This window comes from Pipistrellus kuhlii, unplaced genomic scaffold, assembly GCF_014108245.1.
Source record: "Pipistrellus kuhlii isolate mPipKuh1 unplaced genomic scaffold, mPipKuh1.p scaffold_m20_p_3, whole genome shotgun sequence".
Taxonomy (NCBI): Eukaryota; Metazoa; Chordata; class Mammalia; order Chiroptera; family Vespertilionidae; genus Pipistrellus; species Pipistrellus kuhlii.
This window is the reverse complement of record NW_023425529.1, coordinates 147,397,225-147,419,394: the sequence shown is the minus strand read 5'-3', so window position 1 is coordinate 147,419,394 and position 22,170 is coordinate 147,397,225. Positions and strand designations below refer to the sequence as shown.

Genomic DNA, 22,170 nt, shown 5'->3' with positions numbered 1-22,170 from the left:
CAGATCATTGAAGAATCCCTTCTCTGAGCAGCACAAAACAAGAAGAGCTGGTTGACAAAACATTTTTGTTACAAAGGTGTGTCAACCCTGAGCTTGGAATTAAGAAGTTAAAATCTGTGATTTATATATATATAGATATAAAAATAGATGATCATACTAAGACTAAAAAAGTGAAAGAAATCTCCATGTCAATACTATATATATATATTTTTTTGTCTTGACTTATTTTGTTGTGAGTTGTTTTGTAAGAGAATGCCCTTGTGATGCAGAAACCAATTGACACAAAGGAAATGGCTAAAAATGAAAACTCACTGATGGGTCTAACTGCTTGTCAGTTCACTAAAATAAATCTTCATTTGGGAGGTAATGAGCACAGGGGCAGAAACCAAATTAATGGCCAACCTGTGACTAAAACAAGGCGATTGCATTTGTTGATGATTATTTTCAATTCAGATCCTTGAGGAGGACTAATTGATGGGGATGTCCACTAGTAACTAAAGATGAAGGGGAAAATCTGTGCCAATTGGATCCAGTGGACAGACATTAAGAGAATTGAGGAGAATGGTACCATTACTGCAACTGAAATTGGTCAGGGTGAGGGAGGTGCTGAGTTGTAGCAATATTTTGTGTCATTTTAAAGGTAGAATTCAAATTTAGTACCAGTACCTCTAAATCACTTTGGTGCTACATGGTTAGAATGCAAGACGATACCTCCAAGACAACAGTGTATTTTCACTTCACTAAAAATATTTTAAAACTTTCTCTCCATAGCATTTTTTTTAAAAAAGCTGAACTAGTCACAGAAAAGCTTACACTGGGAGTTGCCTGGTGATATTGAATTGATAGTGTTAGAGCTCTTTTATTTTTCTCTCTGGCTTGCTTCTTTGTTGAAAATGCAGTTGTCTTGGGGTTTGGCCTGATTTTATGAAGAACATTATTTCTACTTTTTTTTTTTTTTTAAGTTGTTATAAAGCAGGGATGGGGACGACTCACAACGTGAGATTCCTTTACTTCTGCAGCATAAAAGCAAATGAAGGTAAGAAAATCTCCTGGTACGAAAGATTTGAGTAAGAATTCTCTAGAATAGACAAGGTCCCCACAGATAGCAAAGGAAAGAGGAAGCAGTCCAGTCTGACACCCGGTACTCTTTGGGAAAACAAAAAGGGAGGCAGAGTGCAGTACTGCTCTTCTCATAGAAAACGGTAAGTTTTTGTGGCATGGTCCATTGTCCAAGAGTGTAAGAAAAGAAGTGAGTTGGCTGTTCAAATAGCTAAAATGCAGTTTCATCTGACCAAAAACCCAGGATTATCTGCACAGTCTCTGCAGTGCCAGGACAATGCAGACGAGACACGCTGAGAGCAGGGAGTGGCTGAGGTGGGCTGCAGAAGAGTCTACTTCTCTCCGGTCGGGATCTACAGCAGGGGCCTCCGTGGTGACAAACTCAAACTCCGTGGGACACACGTCATCCATGCATCCACTGCCACTCCCTGAGCCACTGGATTCATCACCTGGTGTGGACAGATTGACAAAGAAAGTTAGACCACAACCTGGAAAGATGGGAGGTATGCAATGGAATTGAGCATGGTGGTAGAAGGGGACATTTCCTCACCCAAGGGTCCCCCACCCCATCTCAACAGGTTTGCTTTTTTTATTTTATTTTATTTTATATTTGAGAGAGAGAGAGAGAGAGGGAGAGAGAGAGAGAGAGAGAGAGAGAGAGAGAGAGAGAGAGAGAGAGAGAGAGAGAGAGAGAGAGAGAGAGAAACATCATCTATTGGCTGTCTCCTGCACATCCCCTGCTATGGATTGAACCCACAACCCGGTCATGTGCCCTAAACTGGGAATCTAACTGGTGACCTCTTTGTTCATAGGTCAATGCTCAACCACTGAGCCACACCAGCCAGGCTTGATTACTATTTTTTATCTCTGTTTCCCCTAAGATTAAGGATAGACTTTGTCTTAACCAGCCTCTCCCTTTAAATCAGGTATTGATTAATGATGGCTTGAAGGCTGATTTGGCCTGCTGCTTGGTTTTATATGGCCCACAACTCAAGAAAGATTTTTATGTTTTCAAGTGTTTGGAAAAAAATCAAATGAAAAAATAATACTTTGTGACATGTAAAAAATGTGTATGTGAAATTTAAACCTCAATGTCCATATGGAAAGTTATAATGGAATGTAGCCATATAATACATGGTTTAATTAACAATTACACATGGTTTAATTCTGTGTTCACACATGGTCCTCAAAGCTGCACATGTTTAATATCTGGTCCTTTACAAAAAAAGTTTGCCATTTCTTGCTTGAAGCCAAAGCCCAGGTGCCCAAACAGTATGTGGTCTTAGTGCAGTACATTGCTTGCCCAGCATGCCTCTGGGCCTGTTCTTTTCCCACTTCTTACTGCTTTGTTCTTCCTGTTTCGTAAACACTGTGTTTCAGACCTGGGTCCCAGATCAGGCTCCATCAATTACTAGCTGGTGAAATTGTGTTGTTTATTTGTTATTTCCTACTAGAGGTCCAGTGCATGAATTTGTACATGGGTGTGGTCTGGCTGGCCCACCCCAATGGGGGCCCAGTGGGTTGGGATAGCAGTGGGAGGGGCCATGGGCAGTTGGCTGGCTGGCCCTATCCCCAATCAGCTCCCAACACCTCAATTGGGGGTGGAGCCAGTGAGGTGGGGGGCCAATCAGGGCCCAAATCAGGCTGGTTGGCTGCCACAGTATGTGTCATAGCCACTGGTCATTCTTGTCATTCCAGTCGCTGGGTAGATATAGATATAGATATAGATATAGATATAGATATAGATATATGGCCTGGAGCATGAATTAATGCATGGGTGATGGGTCCGGCCAGCCTGGTCAGGGGGAGGGAACATGGATGGTTGGCCAGCCTGCCTGCTAGTCAAACTCCTGGTAGAGGGGACAATTAGCATATTAGTTTTTTATTATATAGGAATACACTGAGTGGCCAGATTATTATGCATTCAGAGATCATAATAATCTGGCCATTCAGTGTAGTTTCATGTCAATGTTCACTTAGTAGCCTTTCAAGTAACTTCTAATGCTTTTATGATATTTAATAACATAGTTAAGTGTGATATTGCATCTATTGTATATTTTACTATTTCTCTAAATATTTCAAATATAAATGTTAATGGTTCCTGTATGTGTATGACTGCATAGAGAGAACACTAATACAATTGAATTCATGGCACATGAAATATTATCTTAGCTCCTTTAAATATGGCCTCTGCCTGGCCAGCATGGCTCAGTGGTTGAGCATCAACCTATAAACCAGGAGTCATAGTTCAATTCTCAGGGCACATGCCTGGGTTTTGGGCTTGATTCCCAGTGTGAAGTGTGCAGGAGGCAGCCAATCAATGATTCTCTCTCAACATTGATGTTCCTCTCTCTCTCTCCCCCTCTCCCTTCTCTCTAAAATAATAATAATAAAAAAATATGGCCTCAAATGAACTTCCCAACAACCTCTTAGTCAGGTGCTTCCCATTGAATAATAGAGGAGCCTAAGACTCAGGAAATAATTTGCAGAGTTGGGGTCAGAGACATAAATGTTGATGGGGAAAGGAGAAAGCCAAAAACATTACTTTGTTGCTTTATCATGAACAGATCAACTGGTAGCTGAAACTCAATTTTAGCTTTGGTACAGCTGAATGTAATCGATTAAAATCAAGTGGGTTGTGTCCTTAAGACCAGCTATGATTTTTAGTAATAGTATCCTAAGTTTTGTGAGTCAGAACTTTCTGTCTGAAGGACTATAAACAGTTTTGTAGATTGGGCAAGAATAACACAAGATGAAAGGTGCACATTGCTCTTGAAGAGAAATGCCGACATAATCTTCAGTGACCATTGCTCACTCTGGAGGTTACTGGTAAGGGCTTTCTTACTTGTGTCCTGGAAGTTGACGTCATTGCCATTGTATGCGTTCTTTAGCTTGTTGGTCATCACACGGAGAGCCATGATCTGCTGCCTGATGAAAGTGTCGGGCCGGGTGATGTCCACGTCCACCTCAGGATTGTTGATCTGGTTGGTTAGCCCATCATTCATGATCTCAGGCAAGTATCTGTAGGACACAGAGGGAGAGGACTGATGGAGGGTGAAGCAGGAGGGACTGGAAACTGGATTATGCCAAGCTGTTTCTAACAGTGAGCCAAAACCTCAGTAGAATCAGGGCCCAGTTCCTGGCAAAAAGGCCAAAGTAAAAACATGAAATAAATGTTCTCAGATGAAGATTGGCTAAAATAGCTTCATAGTAGGTTTTTTTTTTTTTTTTTTTTTTTTTTGTTTTGTTTTGTTTTGTTTTGTTTGTTTTTGGCACTGAATTCTTAGATAGGCTTGCCTACAGATGAATGCACAATTGGGGACTTACAGAAATTATTACTTTAAATTATCTATTCTTTCTCTCTCCATCCCAAATGTTAGATGCTTAAGTCAGGAACTTGATAGCTTGCTCAACAGTTCTGTTAAGTTGGTTAGTAAGAACTAAACTTGTCAATTATTTATGATCTTACAGAGCTCTCGTGTATAAGGCTGTTCTTTTTCAATCGAGGAGTCCCTGCCCTCATATTTTTAATCAGAAGAATCTTCAGATAAAAATAACCATCTTTGGGAAGTTTGAGGAGTCACCAGTGATTGTTGAAATCCTTGAGATGTCCATTAGGGTTTTTATTTTACAATAGAATCTTGGATCTAATTCAATATTGGGTAAAATAGAGGGTAAATCAAATGGCTCTTCAATTTTCTTGTACTGAAATGGAAAATTTTATATTAATATTTCTTTTACTTGTACTAAAATACCAAAATTGTCTGTTCTTCAAAGTCAACTACCTGAGCTGCCCAGTTGTATTTATACTGGGGAGACCAAAGATCTAATAAAAGTGCTTGGAGCCCTCTCTGACTCCATACTCTCATGGCCTGTGTTTCCCTTCTTCCTACTCTTCTTCCACCCACTTCTTCTCTCATTTCCCATGTCCCTCTGGAGTGCAGATAGCTAGAGTAGCCTTACACTGACTTCCCTGTTCTGTCTTTCCCTTTTAGTGCAGTCTGAACATTCTGCCTGATTAATCTTCATGAAATACAGCTTTCATCTTATCGTTCTTCTGTTTTAAAATTTTTGATGATAGTACCTAATGTCCATTGAGAGCTTATGGAAGCCAGGCGCCGTGCCAAGCACTTGGACATGCATTTTAAAATCCAGTCTCCCAGCAAATGGAGGAGGTGGTACTATTTTATCCCCATTTTGTAAAGGAGAAAACTGAGGCATAAAGAGGAAAACATAACTGTGTCAAGTCACAGAGCTAATAGATGGCAAAAGCCTGGGCAGCCTGGCTTCAGAGCCCACGTGCCCCAATACTGCACCATGCTGCCTGTCAATGCTGAGCTCCGATCCACACTTTCTACCTCAGCAATCAACGCCCACTTCCATCCCGTCTCCCCTTTCTTATGCTGTAGTGCTTGCTGTAAAGGACCTCCCTTGCCTTACAGAACCCATCCCCTGTACACATCTGATGCATGCCTGTCCCTGTTACACCTTATCCTTGCTTACAATCCCTTTCTCCCTTAGCTCCCAAATATCCTGAAGCCTCAGGTCAGTCTTCACTCTCCCCTTAAGATATTTTCCAGATTTTAGGGATATTCCCATTCCTCTGTAGGACCCCCAGGCTCAGCTGGACATTTTGTATACAGCTTCAAGCCATCTGCTGAGGGAGTGAGGTGAGGCTGAAACCAGCCTGAGTTCTGTGCTCATAAAGCTATGAATCTGCAGAGCACTTGTCAACAAAACTGTTTCCTTTTACTTGGCTTTTGTTGGAATCCTTTTATTTTAGAAAATTTCAATATATACCAAAGTAGAGACAAAAGGAAACAGTCCCCATGTACCAACCTGGGTCCTTTTTTCTAACTCCTGAAAAGGCTCTATATTTGTTTGTGCCATTGCAGGAATTAGAAAAAAGGACACAGGTTGGTACATGGGGACTGTTTCCTAACCCTGGTATGAAACATGGTTACCCTCAAAGGGGTAAGAAAGAGGGTTGAGGTAAGAGACTATTTATAAAGGTGTAGACAGGGTAGAAGGAAACCAGCACAGGGTATCGGAGAACCCTGGGGAGCAACTGCACAAAAACTGAAATCACAGACTGGGGCCAAATGACGAGAACCACCATTAAGTTATGATTCCCTGACCTCTGTAGTGCCTGCTTCTGACCTCTGGCTGCTGTCTCCTATTGGCCCAAACCAAGTGGAAGCCAGCATGCAAGGGGCCCAGGTAATACAGTTGGTAGAGGTTCTCCCTCAGGGCAGACATCAAGGTGGAGGTCTGAAGAGTGGTTCTCAGGGGAATCAGGACATCAGGCGCAGACAACTGGTAGGCTGGGCACCAACTGCTCTTATTATCATTCTTTTACTTCCTCTATTTACATTCTTTTACTGTTACTTGAAAGCTGAAAAACACTTCCTTTGTGTGTGTGTGTGTGCGCGCGCGCTTCCTGTTTACATATTCTTATACAATACACTTAAAATTGTTTTCTTTCCTACTGGTAATATTCCAAGTTCCAGAAACAAAAGGCTCTATCCATCAGTCTCCATAGGAAGAAATAGAAATGCACCGAGAAACTTACATTTAAGCCATTTGTTCAACGATTGAAATCTTACACATGATATGTTTGTGTATGAATTGGCTTACTCATTTTAAATCAGAGGTCCCCGAAGAAGCTCCGTGTCTTTACCCATATTTTGAACAAAATCTATTTCCCAGGGTTCACTACATAATGAACATTAAAGCACAAAGTGCATCAAATATTCTTTTCCAAAAGGCTTCACAATATTTACTGCCTTAAAAATGTTCTAATTGAAATTTTCAAAAAGTCATGGAACTCTGTCTCTTCATTTTTGCAGGAAAGAACTTCTATGCTGCCTCTTGATATAATCGATAGATGAATAATTCTTATGGGATTCTGATATTGTTTTCCTGATCTAACTTTTAACATGTGACCTTGGATTGACTACATATTTGACATTCTATTATATGTGTCGGGCCGTGTGACCTCTACCTAATTATGAAAGCCCATTGGAATAAACAATAGCCAGTGCAGGCTAGCCTTTGCTGGTACTGGAGCGGAGAGGGGCTGAAAGTTGACCGTCCCTGTTGCCCCTCAATGTTTAGGACAATGATTCTGGCAGCGGGGCCTGTGCTGAGTCAGGGGGAGCTTTGTCTCTTTCAGATGCTGTGCGCACTGCATGGCTGGCCGAGACTCATTTATCAGACGCTGACTGCTCTAGCTTACATTGGGAATGGTACCCTTGGGAGTCTGAGCATACAGGAACAATGAGAGACTGCCAAATACACCCAGCCTCTGACTGTGCCTACTGACGCTCACCCACTTACGATAAAAACAAGGAACAACGCTCCCGTGTCCTCAGGAATCTTTTCTCCTTTCTATGTATTCAAAGGGTAACTCTAGAGACAAGTGGAACTTAAACTGAAAAACACTGTGGAGCAGGAAAATGGCCATTTTGTTACTCCACAGTACATCCTGAGGACAAATCTGTCGGTGGCCGGGGTGCAGCCTGAAGGATCTATGGGAGCCCAGCCCAGCTCAGCTCCAGGATCCCATGAGCCCATTTATTTGTTCCCTTTCGTGGTTGATGTCTTTTTATAATGATCATATATTGCAAGAATGGATATAGCTTTGAGCTCATACTATTCTTCCCACTATTAGGTTTTGCACCAGCCCTTTGGCATGACAACGTTCTATGTTCGTGCCCTCACAGTTCTGGGAGACATGGAAAAGAAGGAAACTCTTGCTACAGGTAGCTTGGGTTCTGAGGCAGGATGCACATTGACCTCGGGCAGAGAGAATCCAGAGAGAAGAACAAATAGGGTTGTCATCATTTTTTAATGTTTCATTCTGTGGGGTGGCAAGAGGGTGGTACAGTCAAGCATAGTGTTCTCATCCTGGTTCCTTTTTATTTTGCAATATAGCATGTATAGAGACTAAATCTTTGGCAATTTTGCAGAATTGTTGTTTCTCACATCTGCTATGGACTGGATGCATATGCGTCCCTCCAATTCATATGTTGAAAACCCAATGCTCAAGGTGATGCTATTATGGATGAGGCTTTGGGGAGCCATGAGGCAAAGCTCTCAGGACTGGTATTAGTGCCCTCATTAAACAGGGGCTAGAAAGCTAGCCTTGTCCCTCTGACAGCTGAGGACACAGTACATCTGCCCAGAAGAGGGTCCTCACCCAGCAATGCTGATCTTGGACTTCCAGCCTCCAGAACAGTGAGAAATAAATTTCTGTTGTTTGTAAGATGCTCCATTTGTTTTGCTATGGTGGCCAGAACAGACTAAGACATCTCATTTCATAACATGATGCCGGCTTCCTAGATCACATTCAAAAACTATAGCTGATTAGGGCACAAGAGCCCCCGGGGAATGCGAGGGGGATAATACAGTAACCTTGTGGGTGGCTGCAGGCTCTGTGTTGAGACCCTGCCTGACAGAGTTGACAGTCTGTGTCACCTGAGAGACATCAGACCTGAGAGACATCAGACCTGAGAGATAAAGACGTGTGCTCACAGAAGCATCCCACAGGCCAGCCACAGCACCTGTTATTGGCAACATTCAAAATCACTCCGTCAGTTGATACTTCCAGAAAGACCCTATTGATATCTGAACCTGCTTGCTGGGAGGTGAAACACACTCACTCATCAATACTCAGCGTTTCTCATCTCCACATTAATGCTGGTAGTTTTGAAGAAAGGAGTTGCCTAGGGAGGGAATGGGATACACACCTCTCAAGATCTAATGGGATTTGAAAGTCAGTCAAGTCTGAGAAGTGGGCACTTGCAAGGAATGTTATCTTTGTGGTGCCCAGCGGAGTGGGCAAGAGTCCAGGTAGAAGCTGGGTCAGGAATGGGGAGCAATGGGGTCCCAAGGTGCTGGCCTGGGTTTGCTTTTGGGTGACCCTTCCTCTGACTGTCCTGGCATTGAGCACACTTTCAGATGGCAAAAGCAGTTTCAGTTCTGTTTATTGCCACAAATGAGCTCTGTTCAATATTCTATAGTAAGTTCTAATTCTAAGCTACATACTCCTCCACTTTACGTGGATTTAAGAGTTGCATTAATATAAGTTGATATAATAGTAATACAGGTCTAAAACTCAAAAGTCTTCATAGTTCTTTTCCTACAATCAATTAATTACCAAATTTGGATCTGATCTGAAATGAGGTCAACTAGAGTCCTCATTTATCCCACTTAGTGTAAATAGGAATGCATTTTGCTGCAGACATGTGATGTGCTTGATTGTGAGTTCCAGTCTCAGATTCTTCTGGGAGCACTGCTAAAAAAATTATGCACTTTTATGATTTTCTAAAATCCAAACAATTCCGAATTCTGAGATACATATGGTCCCAAGGATCTCAAATAAGAGGTTGTCATGAACCTGGGTATCCATAACCTCTTTCAGAAGCTTTCTTAAAAATCTAAGTTTTTACTTCACTCTCATTAGGATGATCATTATTAAAAACAAACAAACCCAAAAACACAAAATAGCAAGTGTTCATAAGGATGTGGAGTGGAGTGTAAGTGCTTGTCATTAAGCTTTTGTCTGTCTGGGCATCCATTTCAAAAGACATCTATCTCCAATAAACATAATGCCAGCTGTATGATTCAGCTACCAGCAAAACAACCAGAGGAGGAAGTAAGCTGCCCCCATTCATGAAGGTCCCCTTTTAGAAAGCCCTGGGTAACCTAGATAACAGACCACTTGAGTGACCACACATCTTCTTTCCTATGTTCTAATCCCAGCTCTTACACTCTGAATTAGCCAATGAAGAGCGAACCCTTGAAACCTTGGCCATCCTGCTCTGGAATCCTAATAAAGACAGAGCGCCAGGTCTGCTCTCTTTCTCTCTATCCATGATCTTGCTGTGAGGCCCACAGGCAGGCCGTGCATCCCTCAGGACCTGTGAGTAATAAACCTTTTCCTCAAAATTCCTTCCCTGATGGTTTCTTGCTAAAGTGTGGTGATCATAATAAGAACCACAAGAGCAAAGCTAGCTGCAAATTTGGGCCCTGGAGGAGGAAATGTCTGTGGAACTTGCTGGGAGTGGTGTGTGTCTGGGCCATGCAGCATGCATTCCTAACCAGAGGCAATGTCATCAATGGACTGAGACTGATGGAATAAATTGGAAGTCTCTGCGTATGGCTAGAGGGAATGTATGATAGACTAGTGGAAGTGTCATAGAAAATAGTGTGGCAGTTTCTAAAAAGATGAAACACAAAATTACCATATGATCCAGCAATTCCACTTCTGGAATTATTATTCCAAAAGAATTGAAAGTAAGTACTTGAACAGATGTTTGTACATCCATGTTCATAGCAGCATTATTGGCAACAGCCAAAAAGCTAAAACAACCCAAGTGTCCGTTGATGAATGAATGGATAAACAAATGTAATATATAGATACAATACATTCAGCCCTAAAAAGGAAGGAAATTCTGCCTGGCCGGCATGGCTCAGTGGTTGTGTTGACCTACAAACCAGGAGTTCATGATTCAATTCCTGGTCAGGGCACATACCCGGGTTGTGGGCTCCATCTCCAGTGTGGGGTATGCAGGAGGCAGCCGATCAATGATTCTTTCTCATCATTGATACTCCTATCTCTCTCCCTCTCCTTTCCTCTCTGAAATCGATACAAATATACATTTTTTTTTAAAGAAAGAAAATTCTGACACATGTTACTACACGGCTGAAACTTAAAGACATCATGCTAAGTGAAATAAATTAGAAATAGTCAAATTCATAAAGACAGAAAGTAGACTGGTGGTTGCTAGAGACTGGGGAGAGAGGACAGGAGAAGGAGTGTGGAACAGTTTCAGTTTAAGAAGATGAAAAACTTCTGTGGGTGGATGGTGGTGATGATATACAATAAGTGAATGCACTTAATGCTACTGAATTGTACACTACATTTTTTTTTTCCAGTTTGAGTTCTTTATTAAAAGGGAAATATGAACAATCTTTCCAAACAGGAAGAGTGCCTGAGTCTTAATGATCTAGTGTATTGTTAATAGTCTGACTTACTACAATGATTCAAAAATTTGAGAAGAGAGAAAGTTCCTTGTATAATTTCTTAATGTTATTAGACCCAAAACAGAACAAGGTTGCCAAATTATACAGAGTTCTCATCTTGCCAGTTCCTATTTCCAAATTTGTAATGCTTCCCTCAACAGCTGACTTTTGAGAATATAAAAAAGCAGATATTTTCACAACATTCCTTATGATAAAAGTATAAAAAGTCCTGGATTAGTAGCCAGTTGAAATGGATTTTTTTTTTTTTTTTTTTTTTTTTTTTTTTTTTTGCTTCAGCATTTCCACTAACTTCATGGCCTTCAGCAAATCCTCTAACGTTGGGCTCCTATAGGTAGCCACATCAGCATCACAGGGGTGTGGTGGTATTAAAATGAGATAACTGGGATGGACGTACCTTAAAATACTTGAAATACTATATCATACATATAATGACTACATTCTAGAGGAGAGGATCTGCAAGAGCTAAGCTGACCAGTATTATCAAAGGAAGCAGAAGAGTTTACTGAAAGGTTTATCATAGAAAAGCCCAGTCCATTATAGGTTTATGTCTCCATTTCTCTTTGATGCATTTAACAGAATGGGTTATAAGGAGAAAATGAAGTAGACATAAGCAGAAGAGACAGCGCCCGAGAGAGCTCAAATGCATTACTCATTGCTATTCAAGGAGTAAGTTAAAGGTCATCCACAGGGCCATCACTCCTGCAGGGGATCATCTATCTGTCAAAGTGCACAGGCACCAGGGGGTTACCCTCACAGGCAATGACCACATGCCTACTGCTGGCCTTGGCCTGATAATTGCATTTGGGGGGGCAGGGTCTGTCCCATAATCGCGCAGTCTGTGACTTTCACTACACCCACATGGCAGCTCATTTTGCCATTCCTGCACTGGTTATAGATGGTGCTGCAGAGGCTAGTAATAGTTCTGATGTTTTCATGGAGAAAAGTGTTGAATCGCTTGCAACTAAACTGAGTCATCCCCCGGGTTTTCATCATGTTGTTGCTGTATAAGTTGCTGCCACCTGTCACTGTAGGGTCCACATGTTGCCCCAGGAATTGTTGGTACATGTTCTGGCCATAGGAGGGCTGCACCAGCCTCAGCCCCAGCAGGGGCAGCAGCAGCAAGCGCAGAAGCTATGAAAGGGTCTTCGGGAGAACCATCACTGCCTGGGAGGTTCCCGCTTCTTCCTCCTTTGTACGAAAACGGGGAGCTGGTAGAAAATGCGGGATACTCTGACTCCTGCTTTGGATCTGTGTGGGGTCTGCGTGTATGTGTGTGTACGTGCACTAACAGGATGAGGGTGCAGTTGTGCTAACAATTTTTTTTTCCAAATGGTAAACTTTAAGTTATGTATATATTACCAAAATTAAAAAAACAGCAACCTGTCTTCAGCATAACCTTCTGAAGTTCTTGCTGTAAATTACTTCTTTCCCTTTCCAGTTTTCCTGACTTGGAAGTGGAGTCGCTCAAAGCTTGCTATACTTTTTGGCTTTAAGTGGATTTATAAGTTCTCCAAGACTGTTGAGTGAAGGCTGCCTGTGGCATTAGATGCTTCAGAGATGTGGCCCTGCCATGTGGTCAAAGGCACAGAGACTGGCCCCGGACACCCGAGGTCTCTCTAAGACCCATGGGCAAGCCACTTGGCTACCTTTTACAATTATTTTGTTTGTTCCTACGTCTGTAACACTTTTATTTGTGTAGTAAGCTGCCATTTTGAGTGAATGTACATGAAAATGATTGAATGCCATTCTAAGGCATTCTTATGACAACTAAGTTGTTAACACAGCTTCCTGAAATGCCAAGCACATTTCTTAGCACTGGCTGACAGCAGCAGACTTTGGAGTTTGCATGTGTAAATTCACGCCGAGGCCCAATGTCTGTGGCTTCCCTCCAGCTGGAGAACGTGTGGCAGGAAACGGTCTGGGAACTCCTGGAGGACACACAACTCATTGGCTGCAGCAGGGAGCGGAAGCTAAATTCTTTGACTCGGGCTCTTAACTCATTGGTGGGTGATCCCCAAACCCATCCTTTCTTGGTAGAGCTGGAGTCAGCAAACTACAGTGCAGATAGCAAAGAAGACCACGAGTCAGGTTTCCAGGCTGCGAGTTGTTGACAGCAGCATGCTTCTTCCCTCCTATTTGCAGCCATTTCTCACCACTTGCAGGAGGTGCACACAGGGTCTCTGCCCACCTTCCTGGAGGGTCAGCCTTCCTGGGGGCTCCCCTTGCCAGTTCTCTGTGCAGACTGATTTCCCAGCATCCTGAGGTGTATCCAGTTGGGTATGCTGGGGACGTTTTACAGTCTTTCCCATGCAGCTAGAGTGCTCTGGGACATAGATTTCAATCAGACTAAGATAATATTGTCCTGCCAGATCTGCCAAGCCACTGCCTCTGACAGATCTCTCATTCCCATGCATCATTTCGTCCCTCTTCCATCTGCTCAAACGTACCCATTATGACTTGCTATTTTCTTTGCTTAGTCAATCCACTCAGTGGCTTGTGACAGCAACTGATCTATTTTCTAGATTTTTAAATTTTTTTCCTATTTCTTACAATTTATTGTATTCACTTCCTGGCCTCAGGTAGGATTTCCTTGGGATGGCACTTGCTTCTATGAGGGTCACGGGTCTTAAAAGACAGGAGAGGCTCTCTGCAAAAGCTCTGTTTCCAAAGGATCCCACTAAACTTCTTTCCTCATCTAGCACCTCAACCCCCTCCTCCCAGAAGGCATTTTAAAGGAAAGATACAGTGGCAGCTGAAACAGTGGCTTCCAGGGAGCAGAAGTGGAAAGTAGTCTTGCCAATGTTATGAGGAGAGAGAGGAGTCTGAAAATGAGTCGAGACCCCTGAAGACTCAGTAATATGTATGTTCCATCGTGAGATCTACATGCTATTGGGACTTGCCTCTCAGATTGGTTTCCTTTTGGGTTCTCCCTGCCTCATCCCACCCTCTCTCGTTCCCCCTTCCCTTTTAACTCCTCTGAGAGTACAGAAAGAATCCCCTGAAAAGAAAACAACCCTCAAGGAAGATACAGATATAAGAGCAAAAAGGAAGAGCTTTATATGAACACAAGGGCTTTATTTTTTCTTCTGTTGCCTGGGAAAGTTCTGAGCCGCGTGTGCTAACCACATAAAAGGTTTATTTCCTTCGGAGCTGTGCTTTCTTGCCTCCCATCTCATCCTTCTTCTCTAGCTTTTGTACAGATGGCTCATTCTGGCTACCCGGCTGCCCGGAACACCCTTGCCAGAGATGAAGGATGACGGCAAGCAGCCTCCCCGGGTCTCCAGGTTTACCCTGGGAACTCTGGGAAGCCTAGATTTGTAACCTGCACCAAAACTCTTTAATTTCTTCCCTTTGGCCTTCTAGATTATTATCGATTTTCTTCCCTCACTTACTAGCCTCCTTTCAATTCCTATTTGTCTAAGTTGAATCAGAGTGCTCCCATGGCTTCTCCTGTTTCAGCCTAGAGTGTTGCACCCTAAGCTGACTCTCTTGCTGGTCCCTGCACATGCGTCCCAGGTTGACTCTCTTGCTGGCCCTTGCACATGCCTGCTAGGCTACCTTGCTTGGGTGATAGCTGTTACCATGAGTTCTAAGGAAAACCATTTCTTAGCTATTCTGATAAAGTAGGATGTAATTCTTTTTCTTTTTCTTTTTCTATTTTATTGATTTTTTACAGAGAGGAAGGGAGAGGGATAGAGAGCCAGAAACACCGATGAGAGAGAAACATCGACCAGCTGCCTCCTGCACACCCCCTACTGGGGATGTGCTCACAACCAAGGTACATGCCCTTTACTGGAATAGATCCTGGGACCTTTCAATCCGCAGACTGATGCTCTATCCATTGAGCCGAACTGGATTCAGCAGGATGTAATTTTTGTACTAAGTATTGTGGACTACATTTTTTTTTTTTTTTTTTTTTTTTGCCTTCCCTCTCCCAGAACCACATGCTGTAGCCTCAGTCCCGAATGTGCTAGTATTTGGAGGTGGGACCTTTGGGAGGTTTAGGTTTAGAGAAGGTTGTAGGGTAGAGCCCCCATAATGCAATCAGTGCTCTTAGAAAAAGAAGAGATCAGAGACCCTCTCTCTTTCTGTCATGTTGAGGTACAGGCTAAGAAAAGAGCTCTCCCCGGAACACAATCCTGTGGCACCTTGATCATGGACTTCTAGCCTATGAGAACTAAATTTGTTCCAGCTATCCAGTCTGTAGTATTTTTGTTACCGTGGCTTGATCTGACTAAGCCACTAATTGTATCAAGTTCTAGCAGGGATTCAAAGTGCCCATCATGGCCCATGAGGGCATCCCATTAAAGAGAATATCAAGGGTTTCCATGAAGACAAAGAAAAAACAACATGCTGCAATATACCATCTGAGGAATAAAAAGGAAATTTCTGACATGCTAATAGGAGCTTAAAAGGCAATTGCCAGATAAAATACAGGCCTACCAGTTAAGTCTGAATCCCAGGTAAACAAGGAATCTGCTTTTTAGTGTAAGCGTGTTCCATTTGGCGCCTGGTGTTTTTATGTGCTAAATCTAGCTAACTTGGCCTCAGAGTCTTGCTACTCAAATTGCAGTCCAGAAGCCAGCAGCAATTGCATATTCTGGAAGCTTGTTGGAAATGCAGAATCTCAGGCCTCCTCCAGACTTCTTGAATCAGAATCTTCATTTTTAACAAGATGCCCAAGAATTTAGCCTGCATATCAATGTTTGAGAAGCATTGTTTTAAAGTTTGCAACCTATTTTTATGGACATTACTACATTGGTTTTTTAATTATGCCACAAGGCTGGAAAGGAAAGCAGGGACAGGGTCCTCTTGATGACCTGGTATTATCAGAATAAAGATTTGAATGTTGACAGGGTCACGGCCACCTGCCAATTTCCTCCCATCAAAGGCCACAGTCTCCTCCTCATGTTCTACCTCCTGTTTCCAGACTAGTTTAGCTATTAAAGCAGAGTGAGATCTCCCGGGGATGGATGAAGGTGGGGGCAGGGTACAAAGGTGGGTCAATATTCTAGGGGAGCCAGTACTCACGCACCCTTGACCATTAGCTCAACACAGCAGATTTCACCCTGTGGCTGCTATAGCAGCCACATGTATGTGTCTCCTGTTCTCTCTATTTCAAGTCATTAATTTCAACAGATGCCATTCATTTAATAATAGCTATTTGGAAAAATAAAATAATCACTGAGGTAAATGGACATATCCACCATAGGAGTAATTTTGATTTCAGAAATGTCAAATGTGAAATAGGTATGTTTCTGAATCAAGGAAGCGTGGTAAAGAGCTATGGAGTAGCATTCAGAAAATAATCAGGAGGAATACGGGTGATGGAAGACAGGCCTGACTAAATACCTAGATCAATAAAAGGGTGGCAGGAGTGGATGTGACTGAAGAATGTGGCTGAAGGAGTCAATAAAACATAAAGAGAGGGAATATGTCTGGGTTATCAGTGGTTTCTTCCTATAGGCTCGAGTGTTGCAACTCCAGACTGTGACAATCTCTATCGATGCTAATAAGCATTGCTGTTCCATTTCCATTAACACCTGTCAATGGATTTTTTTTTTAAGTTCTGGTTCTTTTATTTCAGATGGATGATAAGAATAACCTTTCTTTCTTCTTCTTTTTTTAAAACAAGCATTCTTAAATGTCTGTCATAGAAAAATCTATACTTCAAAAGTAGGAAAAAAATCGGTCATTATCTGCTTTAAAAATAGATTTTTCAACTTACAAAATTTCAGTTAAATTTCTTTAAGTGAAAAAGTCTCCAGAGCAATTAATATTTGAATAAGAAAAACTTTCAATTAAATTTAATTCAACAAGTCTTTATTGGTTATCTACTTATTATGCTATTAAATATAAAGTTATAATATGCCAGTAGAAAATTTTTAAAAAAAGGAACTAAAAGAAACAATAAAATTATTATAATTCAAGTCACAAATATTTGACAGCTTCATCTTTTAAAAAATATACTGGGTTGCATTCTGGCATATTTTTGCAAATGATTTTATTGCATTAAGTTTGATGAGTTCTCTCACCTGCATCAAGTCCTGCAATGGCTTCCCATGGTCCTCAGGACAAAATTAAAATCTGGTCTCTGAGTACTGTTCCAGGCACTGTTCCAGGACCACCTATGTGGTCCTTTCCTAAGCCTACAGTCCCACAGTATGGAAGTTCCAAAATCCACTGTGCCTTTTCATATGTTGACAGACCACATTGCCATGTCTTAGCATTTAATCCACAGAGCCGTGCATGATATCTGGACAGAAGTAGTGCTTAAAGATACTTCAGATTGAATGATTGACTTAATGAATCAATGTAGGTTCATTAAATATTTTTTAAATATATAATATGTTTTTATTGATATTATATATAGAGAGAGGAAATGAGAGAGATAGATAGAAACACCAATGACATGGGCTATCTCCTGCTCTCCCTCTCTCCCCCCATCCCCCTCCGGGCAATGGGATTTAACCCATAACTCAGGTACTGACTGGGAATCAAACCTGCAATCTCCTGGTGCATGGGATGATGCTCAACCAACTGAGCCACCCTGGCCAGGGCAGATTCACTAAATCTTTTTTAGAGCTAAGAATCTGTTTCATTTGTTCTCCTAATCTGGGGAGAGTTGTGTTTTACAGGCAGGATATAAAAGTGAAAAGAATATTGGGCCAGGGTTTGGGAGATTTCAGCTGTCACTCTTGTTAGTTGGGTCATCTTGGACTAATCCTTTACCCTGTCTGTGATGCTAATGGACAAAATGAGGAACTTGGCTGAACCATCCCAGTCACCTCTAGCTCTAACTTCAATGATCTTTACCTTCCCCATTCATTTTCTTGATGACATGTAATCCCCTCCCCAGTCCACACTGCAGCCACTTTTTACTTGCTATCTTCAAAGTTTGAAGCAACCTGTGTAACCATCCATGGGTATGTGGTTCAAAACACAGCCTTCATTTTTGCCAAGACTGAAAGGTAAACACAGATGGGAAACAGCAGCTCAGAAAGTCAGCCACTTTATCCTTTAGGCCATCTGGTCATCCTTCACAATGTCTTTCTGTTCAGTCGTCAGGAAAAGAACATTAGAGGCTGTTAGATCACGGCTGCATTTGCTGGCCAATGGTCTTTGTCCTAAAAGGCCAGACACTGGTAAATTACTAGGCATTTTTGAAGAGCATGTTGTTGATATCGTGAATATCTTTCTGTACCTCATGATCTAAAGTTTGCATATTGATATTTTGGAGCTACTTGAAATATAGCTTTTTTCCATAGCTGTCTAGTCTTCGCTTTGCCAAGGTTTCCCCAGCAAGCTAATGATATGACCGCCAATAGATGCTAAAAACCACAACTCGACAGTGTAAGAAAAACACCTAATGAGCATCTCACTGAATGCCTGCTTACCTTCTGTACTTTCTTCTGAAGTTAACATCCATGTGTCTTCTTGCTGCCTTTTGATCACAGTTGCTTCATATGGCCCAAACTGCCCAATAAGTCTCCAGAACAGACACCCCTCTTAGCTTCTCCACCTGCTGGTCAATCCCCAAAGGTTCCTGAAGGCCAATTTACCAGCTGCTCTACCACCTGCATCCCCACTGGGGAGGGTTCGGGCAGATCCCTCTCTTGGTGTCCTGACCTGCTTGCCAACCCCCAGCCAGCCAGTTCCCCCATCCAACTTCTCCACCCTATGACAACTCTGGCCAAGTCCATTCCTGGGCTGAACCAAGAAATGGAGAGATTTCATATCAAGTGGCGATAGCATTGGGGTGACAACAGAACCATCTCTCATCAGGGGGCTTTAGTGGGACTTCCCAGGCACGGGACCTATGTGAGTGCTCTCCTGCTTGTCCCTCAGTCATGTTATTTCCCCTTCCCTTTCAATGAGCACTTCAAGACACGTTTTATCTTCAAGGGTGAAAAAATTACAGTTGAATTTTCACTTCCTGTTTAACTTGTGATTAAAACACACACACACACACACACACACACACACACACACACACACAGCACACCAGCAAGCTGTGCAAATTTAACTGCGGATAAAAATAGCTCCCTTGCCTTAAAGTCATTAAGTGAACATAAAAGGCTCATCGTGATCTCAGGATATCCGTAACCTGGCATCTGTCACCAGGCCTCCATCCTCATCCAGAGGCACGGCGCTCAGAACAAGGATTCCACGCTTAATGGCACCTTGAGAGTAAGTGCTCCCAGGTGCCCATCAAACCTGTCACTCTGAACAGCTGCAGCTAAGTGACGACTTGTCCCCTCCACCCTCCGTTGCTTTCTGCATAAACAGGTCTGCGGAGCTGTGCCAGGAGTGCCTTCCGGAGCCGGATGCACAGAGCCCCGTCCGCAAGAACAGCGAGCCGCCCCTCACCTGGCTTTGCTGTGCCCGTTCCAGCATTCCTCTTCGTTGGACGTGCCCGCGGTCACGCTCTCATCCTTGCAGATGGTGTAGGGCAACGCCGACCAGACCTTTTTAGAGAGCTTCAGCTTCTCTTTTATGTCTGTGACCTGATCAAGAAAGCAAGGGAAGACAGTGACCATTCTCCCCAGGTGCTGTCCATCTCTACACAAGGCATAACGTAGGGGTGGGTGAGAGAATGTGCGATAGAACCAGTACAAACTGTAGGTTTTAAGAGAGAGACAGGATTTGTTGCCCAGGAAAGCCTCCTTCCCTCCTCCCTCAGTCTTCCTCTAGCTTCTGGCAGAGAGCTCTATGTAATCTGCTTTTTGTTTTCCACCTTTTATTTCCCCTCTATCCTTTGAGTTAAAAACTTAAGAAGCATCTCAACTGGCTCCAGGTCCCTCTTCAAAGGGGAGAAGTAAGTGTGCCTTACTGCAAACACCCAAATACATTCTTTAGAATTCATCTGCCTGGATGTCAGATAAATGCACCAAGAGATGAAACATCTTTCCCAATGGTCTACTTGTTTCTGCAAGAAATACATACTGTCACTAATTCAGCTGCTGTAACCTCTGCTCCTGACTAATTGACAGGTCCATATAGCACACACTTGGTGGGCAGCAACCCATTAAAAAATCTCTATTGCCAAAGAGAAAAAAGTTATTCCAAACACAGGCAAGTGTATCATCCACAGCCCTGTGGATGGGTGGCCCGGAGAAGCTTAGTCACACCATCTTTAGTGTTTTCAGGCTCCACATTGACTGTGCTCCTGGGATAGAGTAGGCAAGAAATTCAGTCCCATTTCAGTTCCATAATTAACACCTAGGATCATGCAGTCACAACCTTGATTTCCTGCTCTACTTACATGAACATGGGGAAAGTGTTTATACATTTGAAATGCATCTGCTATAGGTTGAATTATGTCCCCCACGTTCATATGCTAAAGTCCCAGCCCCCAGATCCTCAGAATGTGATCTTATTTGGAGAGATGGTCTTTATAGAGGCAAAGAAGTTTAAAATGAGGTCATTTGGGTGCTCCAATCCAGTAGGACTGGTGTTCTTACAAAAAGGGGAAATCTGGACACAGATATGCACAAAGGGAGCATAGGGAAGAGACCTCAACCTACAAGCCCAGGGAAAGGCCTGGGAAAGACCCTTTCCTCAGAAGGAACCAATCCCGCTGACACCTTGATTTTGAACTTCTAACTTCCTGAACTGTGAGACAATAACTTTCTGTGGGTTGAAGCCATCCAGTCTGTGGTACTTTGCTTTGACATTCCTAGCAAATCTATATATGACCTCGGAAGGGAGAACCACTGAGACTTAATGGTGGTGGTGTACATTTGAGATCAATAGTCTTTGGGCACAAAGTATTCTGTGTTTACTGTGGATGGAGTACAGACTTGAGAAAAAAATTTCCAAAGATCTTTTGTCAGGTTTAAGAGTGAACACAAAGACAAAAAAGACTCTGACAATTGATTTTGGCTCCGGTCATGTTTCTCAGTAGTTCTAGAATGACAGTTCTTGGCTCCTGCTTCACTGTGGTCCTGATGATGACAAGGGGCTTCGGTCCTGGGATGCATCTGCTCACCCATGAAGTGCTAAAGATGAAGGGAATGCTGAATCAGAGAAACTGGTACCTCTCTTTGAATAGTGGAGTGCTACCTTTGCTTTAGAGTGTGAAGAACAATTCACAAGTAATGACATTCCAAGAATAACTTACATACCAGAAGTGTTTAGGAGGTCCTAAAACCTGCACTCTGAGTCTCCCTCCTCCTCCCCACCCCCCACATTCGTTCCTGTGACCTTGGCCCACAGACTCTCCTGGCTTGCCATCCTGGCAGTAAGAAAGTTTGTAATAAGAGCCTGTCCTTTTCTGCTCACTTCTCTAGGCACAGATGTGTGTGTATGTTGTTATTCATTTTTATTTCTTTTAGTTTTAAAGATAAGTGTCATTCCTTGATAGATGGCACATAGATGGATATACATTCTGTTTCTCAATTACAAAAAAATCCAACTTCTCAAATATCAACTGATAAATGTTGAAAGAAAGCTAGTTAGAAAAATCACCATTCCGCACCCACCATGGTACTACCAGATCTCAGCAAATATCATCAATGAATTGTGTCCCCTGCAAAAGGTGCAGGAGTCAGAACCACCAGTACCTGCGACCATAACCCTATTATGAAATAGGGTTGTCAAAGATGATGGAGTTAAAAGGGGATCTTGAGGGTGGGCCCTGATCTAATGTGAATTTGTCCTTGTAAAAGGGAAAATTTGAATACAAAGACTGAGACACACAAGGGGAAGATCACATAAAGATGAAGGCAGAGCTGGGGTGATGCATCTACAAGTAAAGGAATTCGGAGGACTTCCAGAAAAGTCCTAGATGCTGGGGAGAGGCCTGGGGCAGACTCCCCCTCCCAGCCTCAGAGAAAACCAGCCCTGCTGACACTGGGCTCCCAGACCTCCAGCCTTGAGACTGTGAGACATTCAATTCTGTTGTCATAAGCCACCCACTTGGTGATACTTTGCTGCAGGAGCCCTAGCAAACCAGGACAAATATGAAAAATGTTGAGTAAAAGGTCTGATGGAGAGCAGGATATTTACACAATCCTGAAGTACAGTCCCCCCCAGATGATGTATTATTACAGAGGGAAA

General features: G+C 42.7%; 1 protein-coding gene and 1 pseudogene across 1 annotated transcript in view; both read right to left on the bottom strand.

Annotated features, from left to right (window-relative positions):
- Positions 1-228: 228 nt before the first annotated feature.
- The window catches only part of GPC6 (glypican 6), a 1,066,799-nt gene continuing 1,044,857 nt past the window's right edge, over positions 229-22,170 (bottom strand). Inside the window, exons 7-9 of the mRNA XM_036458148.2 lie at positions 19,480-19,616; positions 3,905-4,080; positions 229-1,508 (exon numbers count right to left, since the gene is read on the bottom strand). Coding sequence (XP_036314041.1) covers positions 1,306-1,508; positions 3,905-4,080; positions 19,480-19,616 — 516 coding nt within the window. The 3' untranslated portion in view covers positions 229-1,305. The remainder of the gene's footprint in view (positions 1,509-3,904; positions 4,081-19,479; positions 19,617-22,170) is intronic.
- Positions 11,441-12,396, bottom strand: LOC118730287 (annotated as a pseudogene).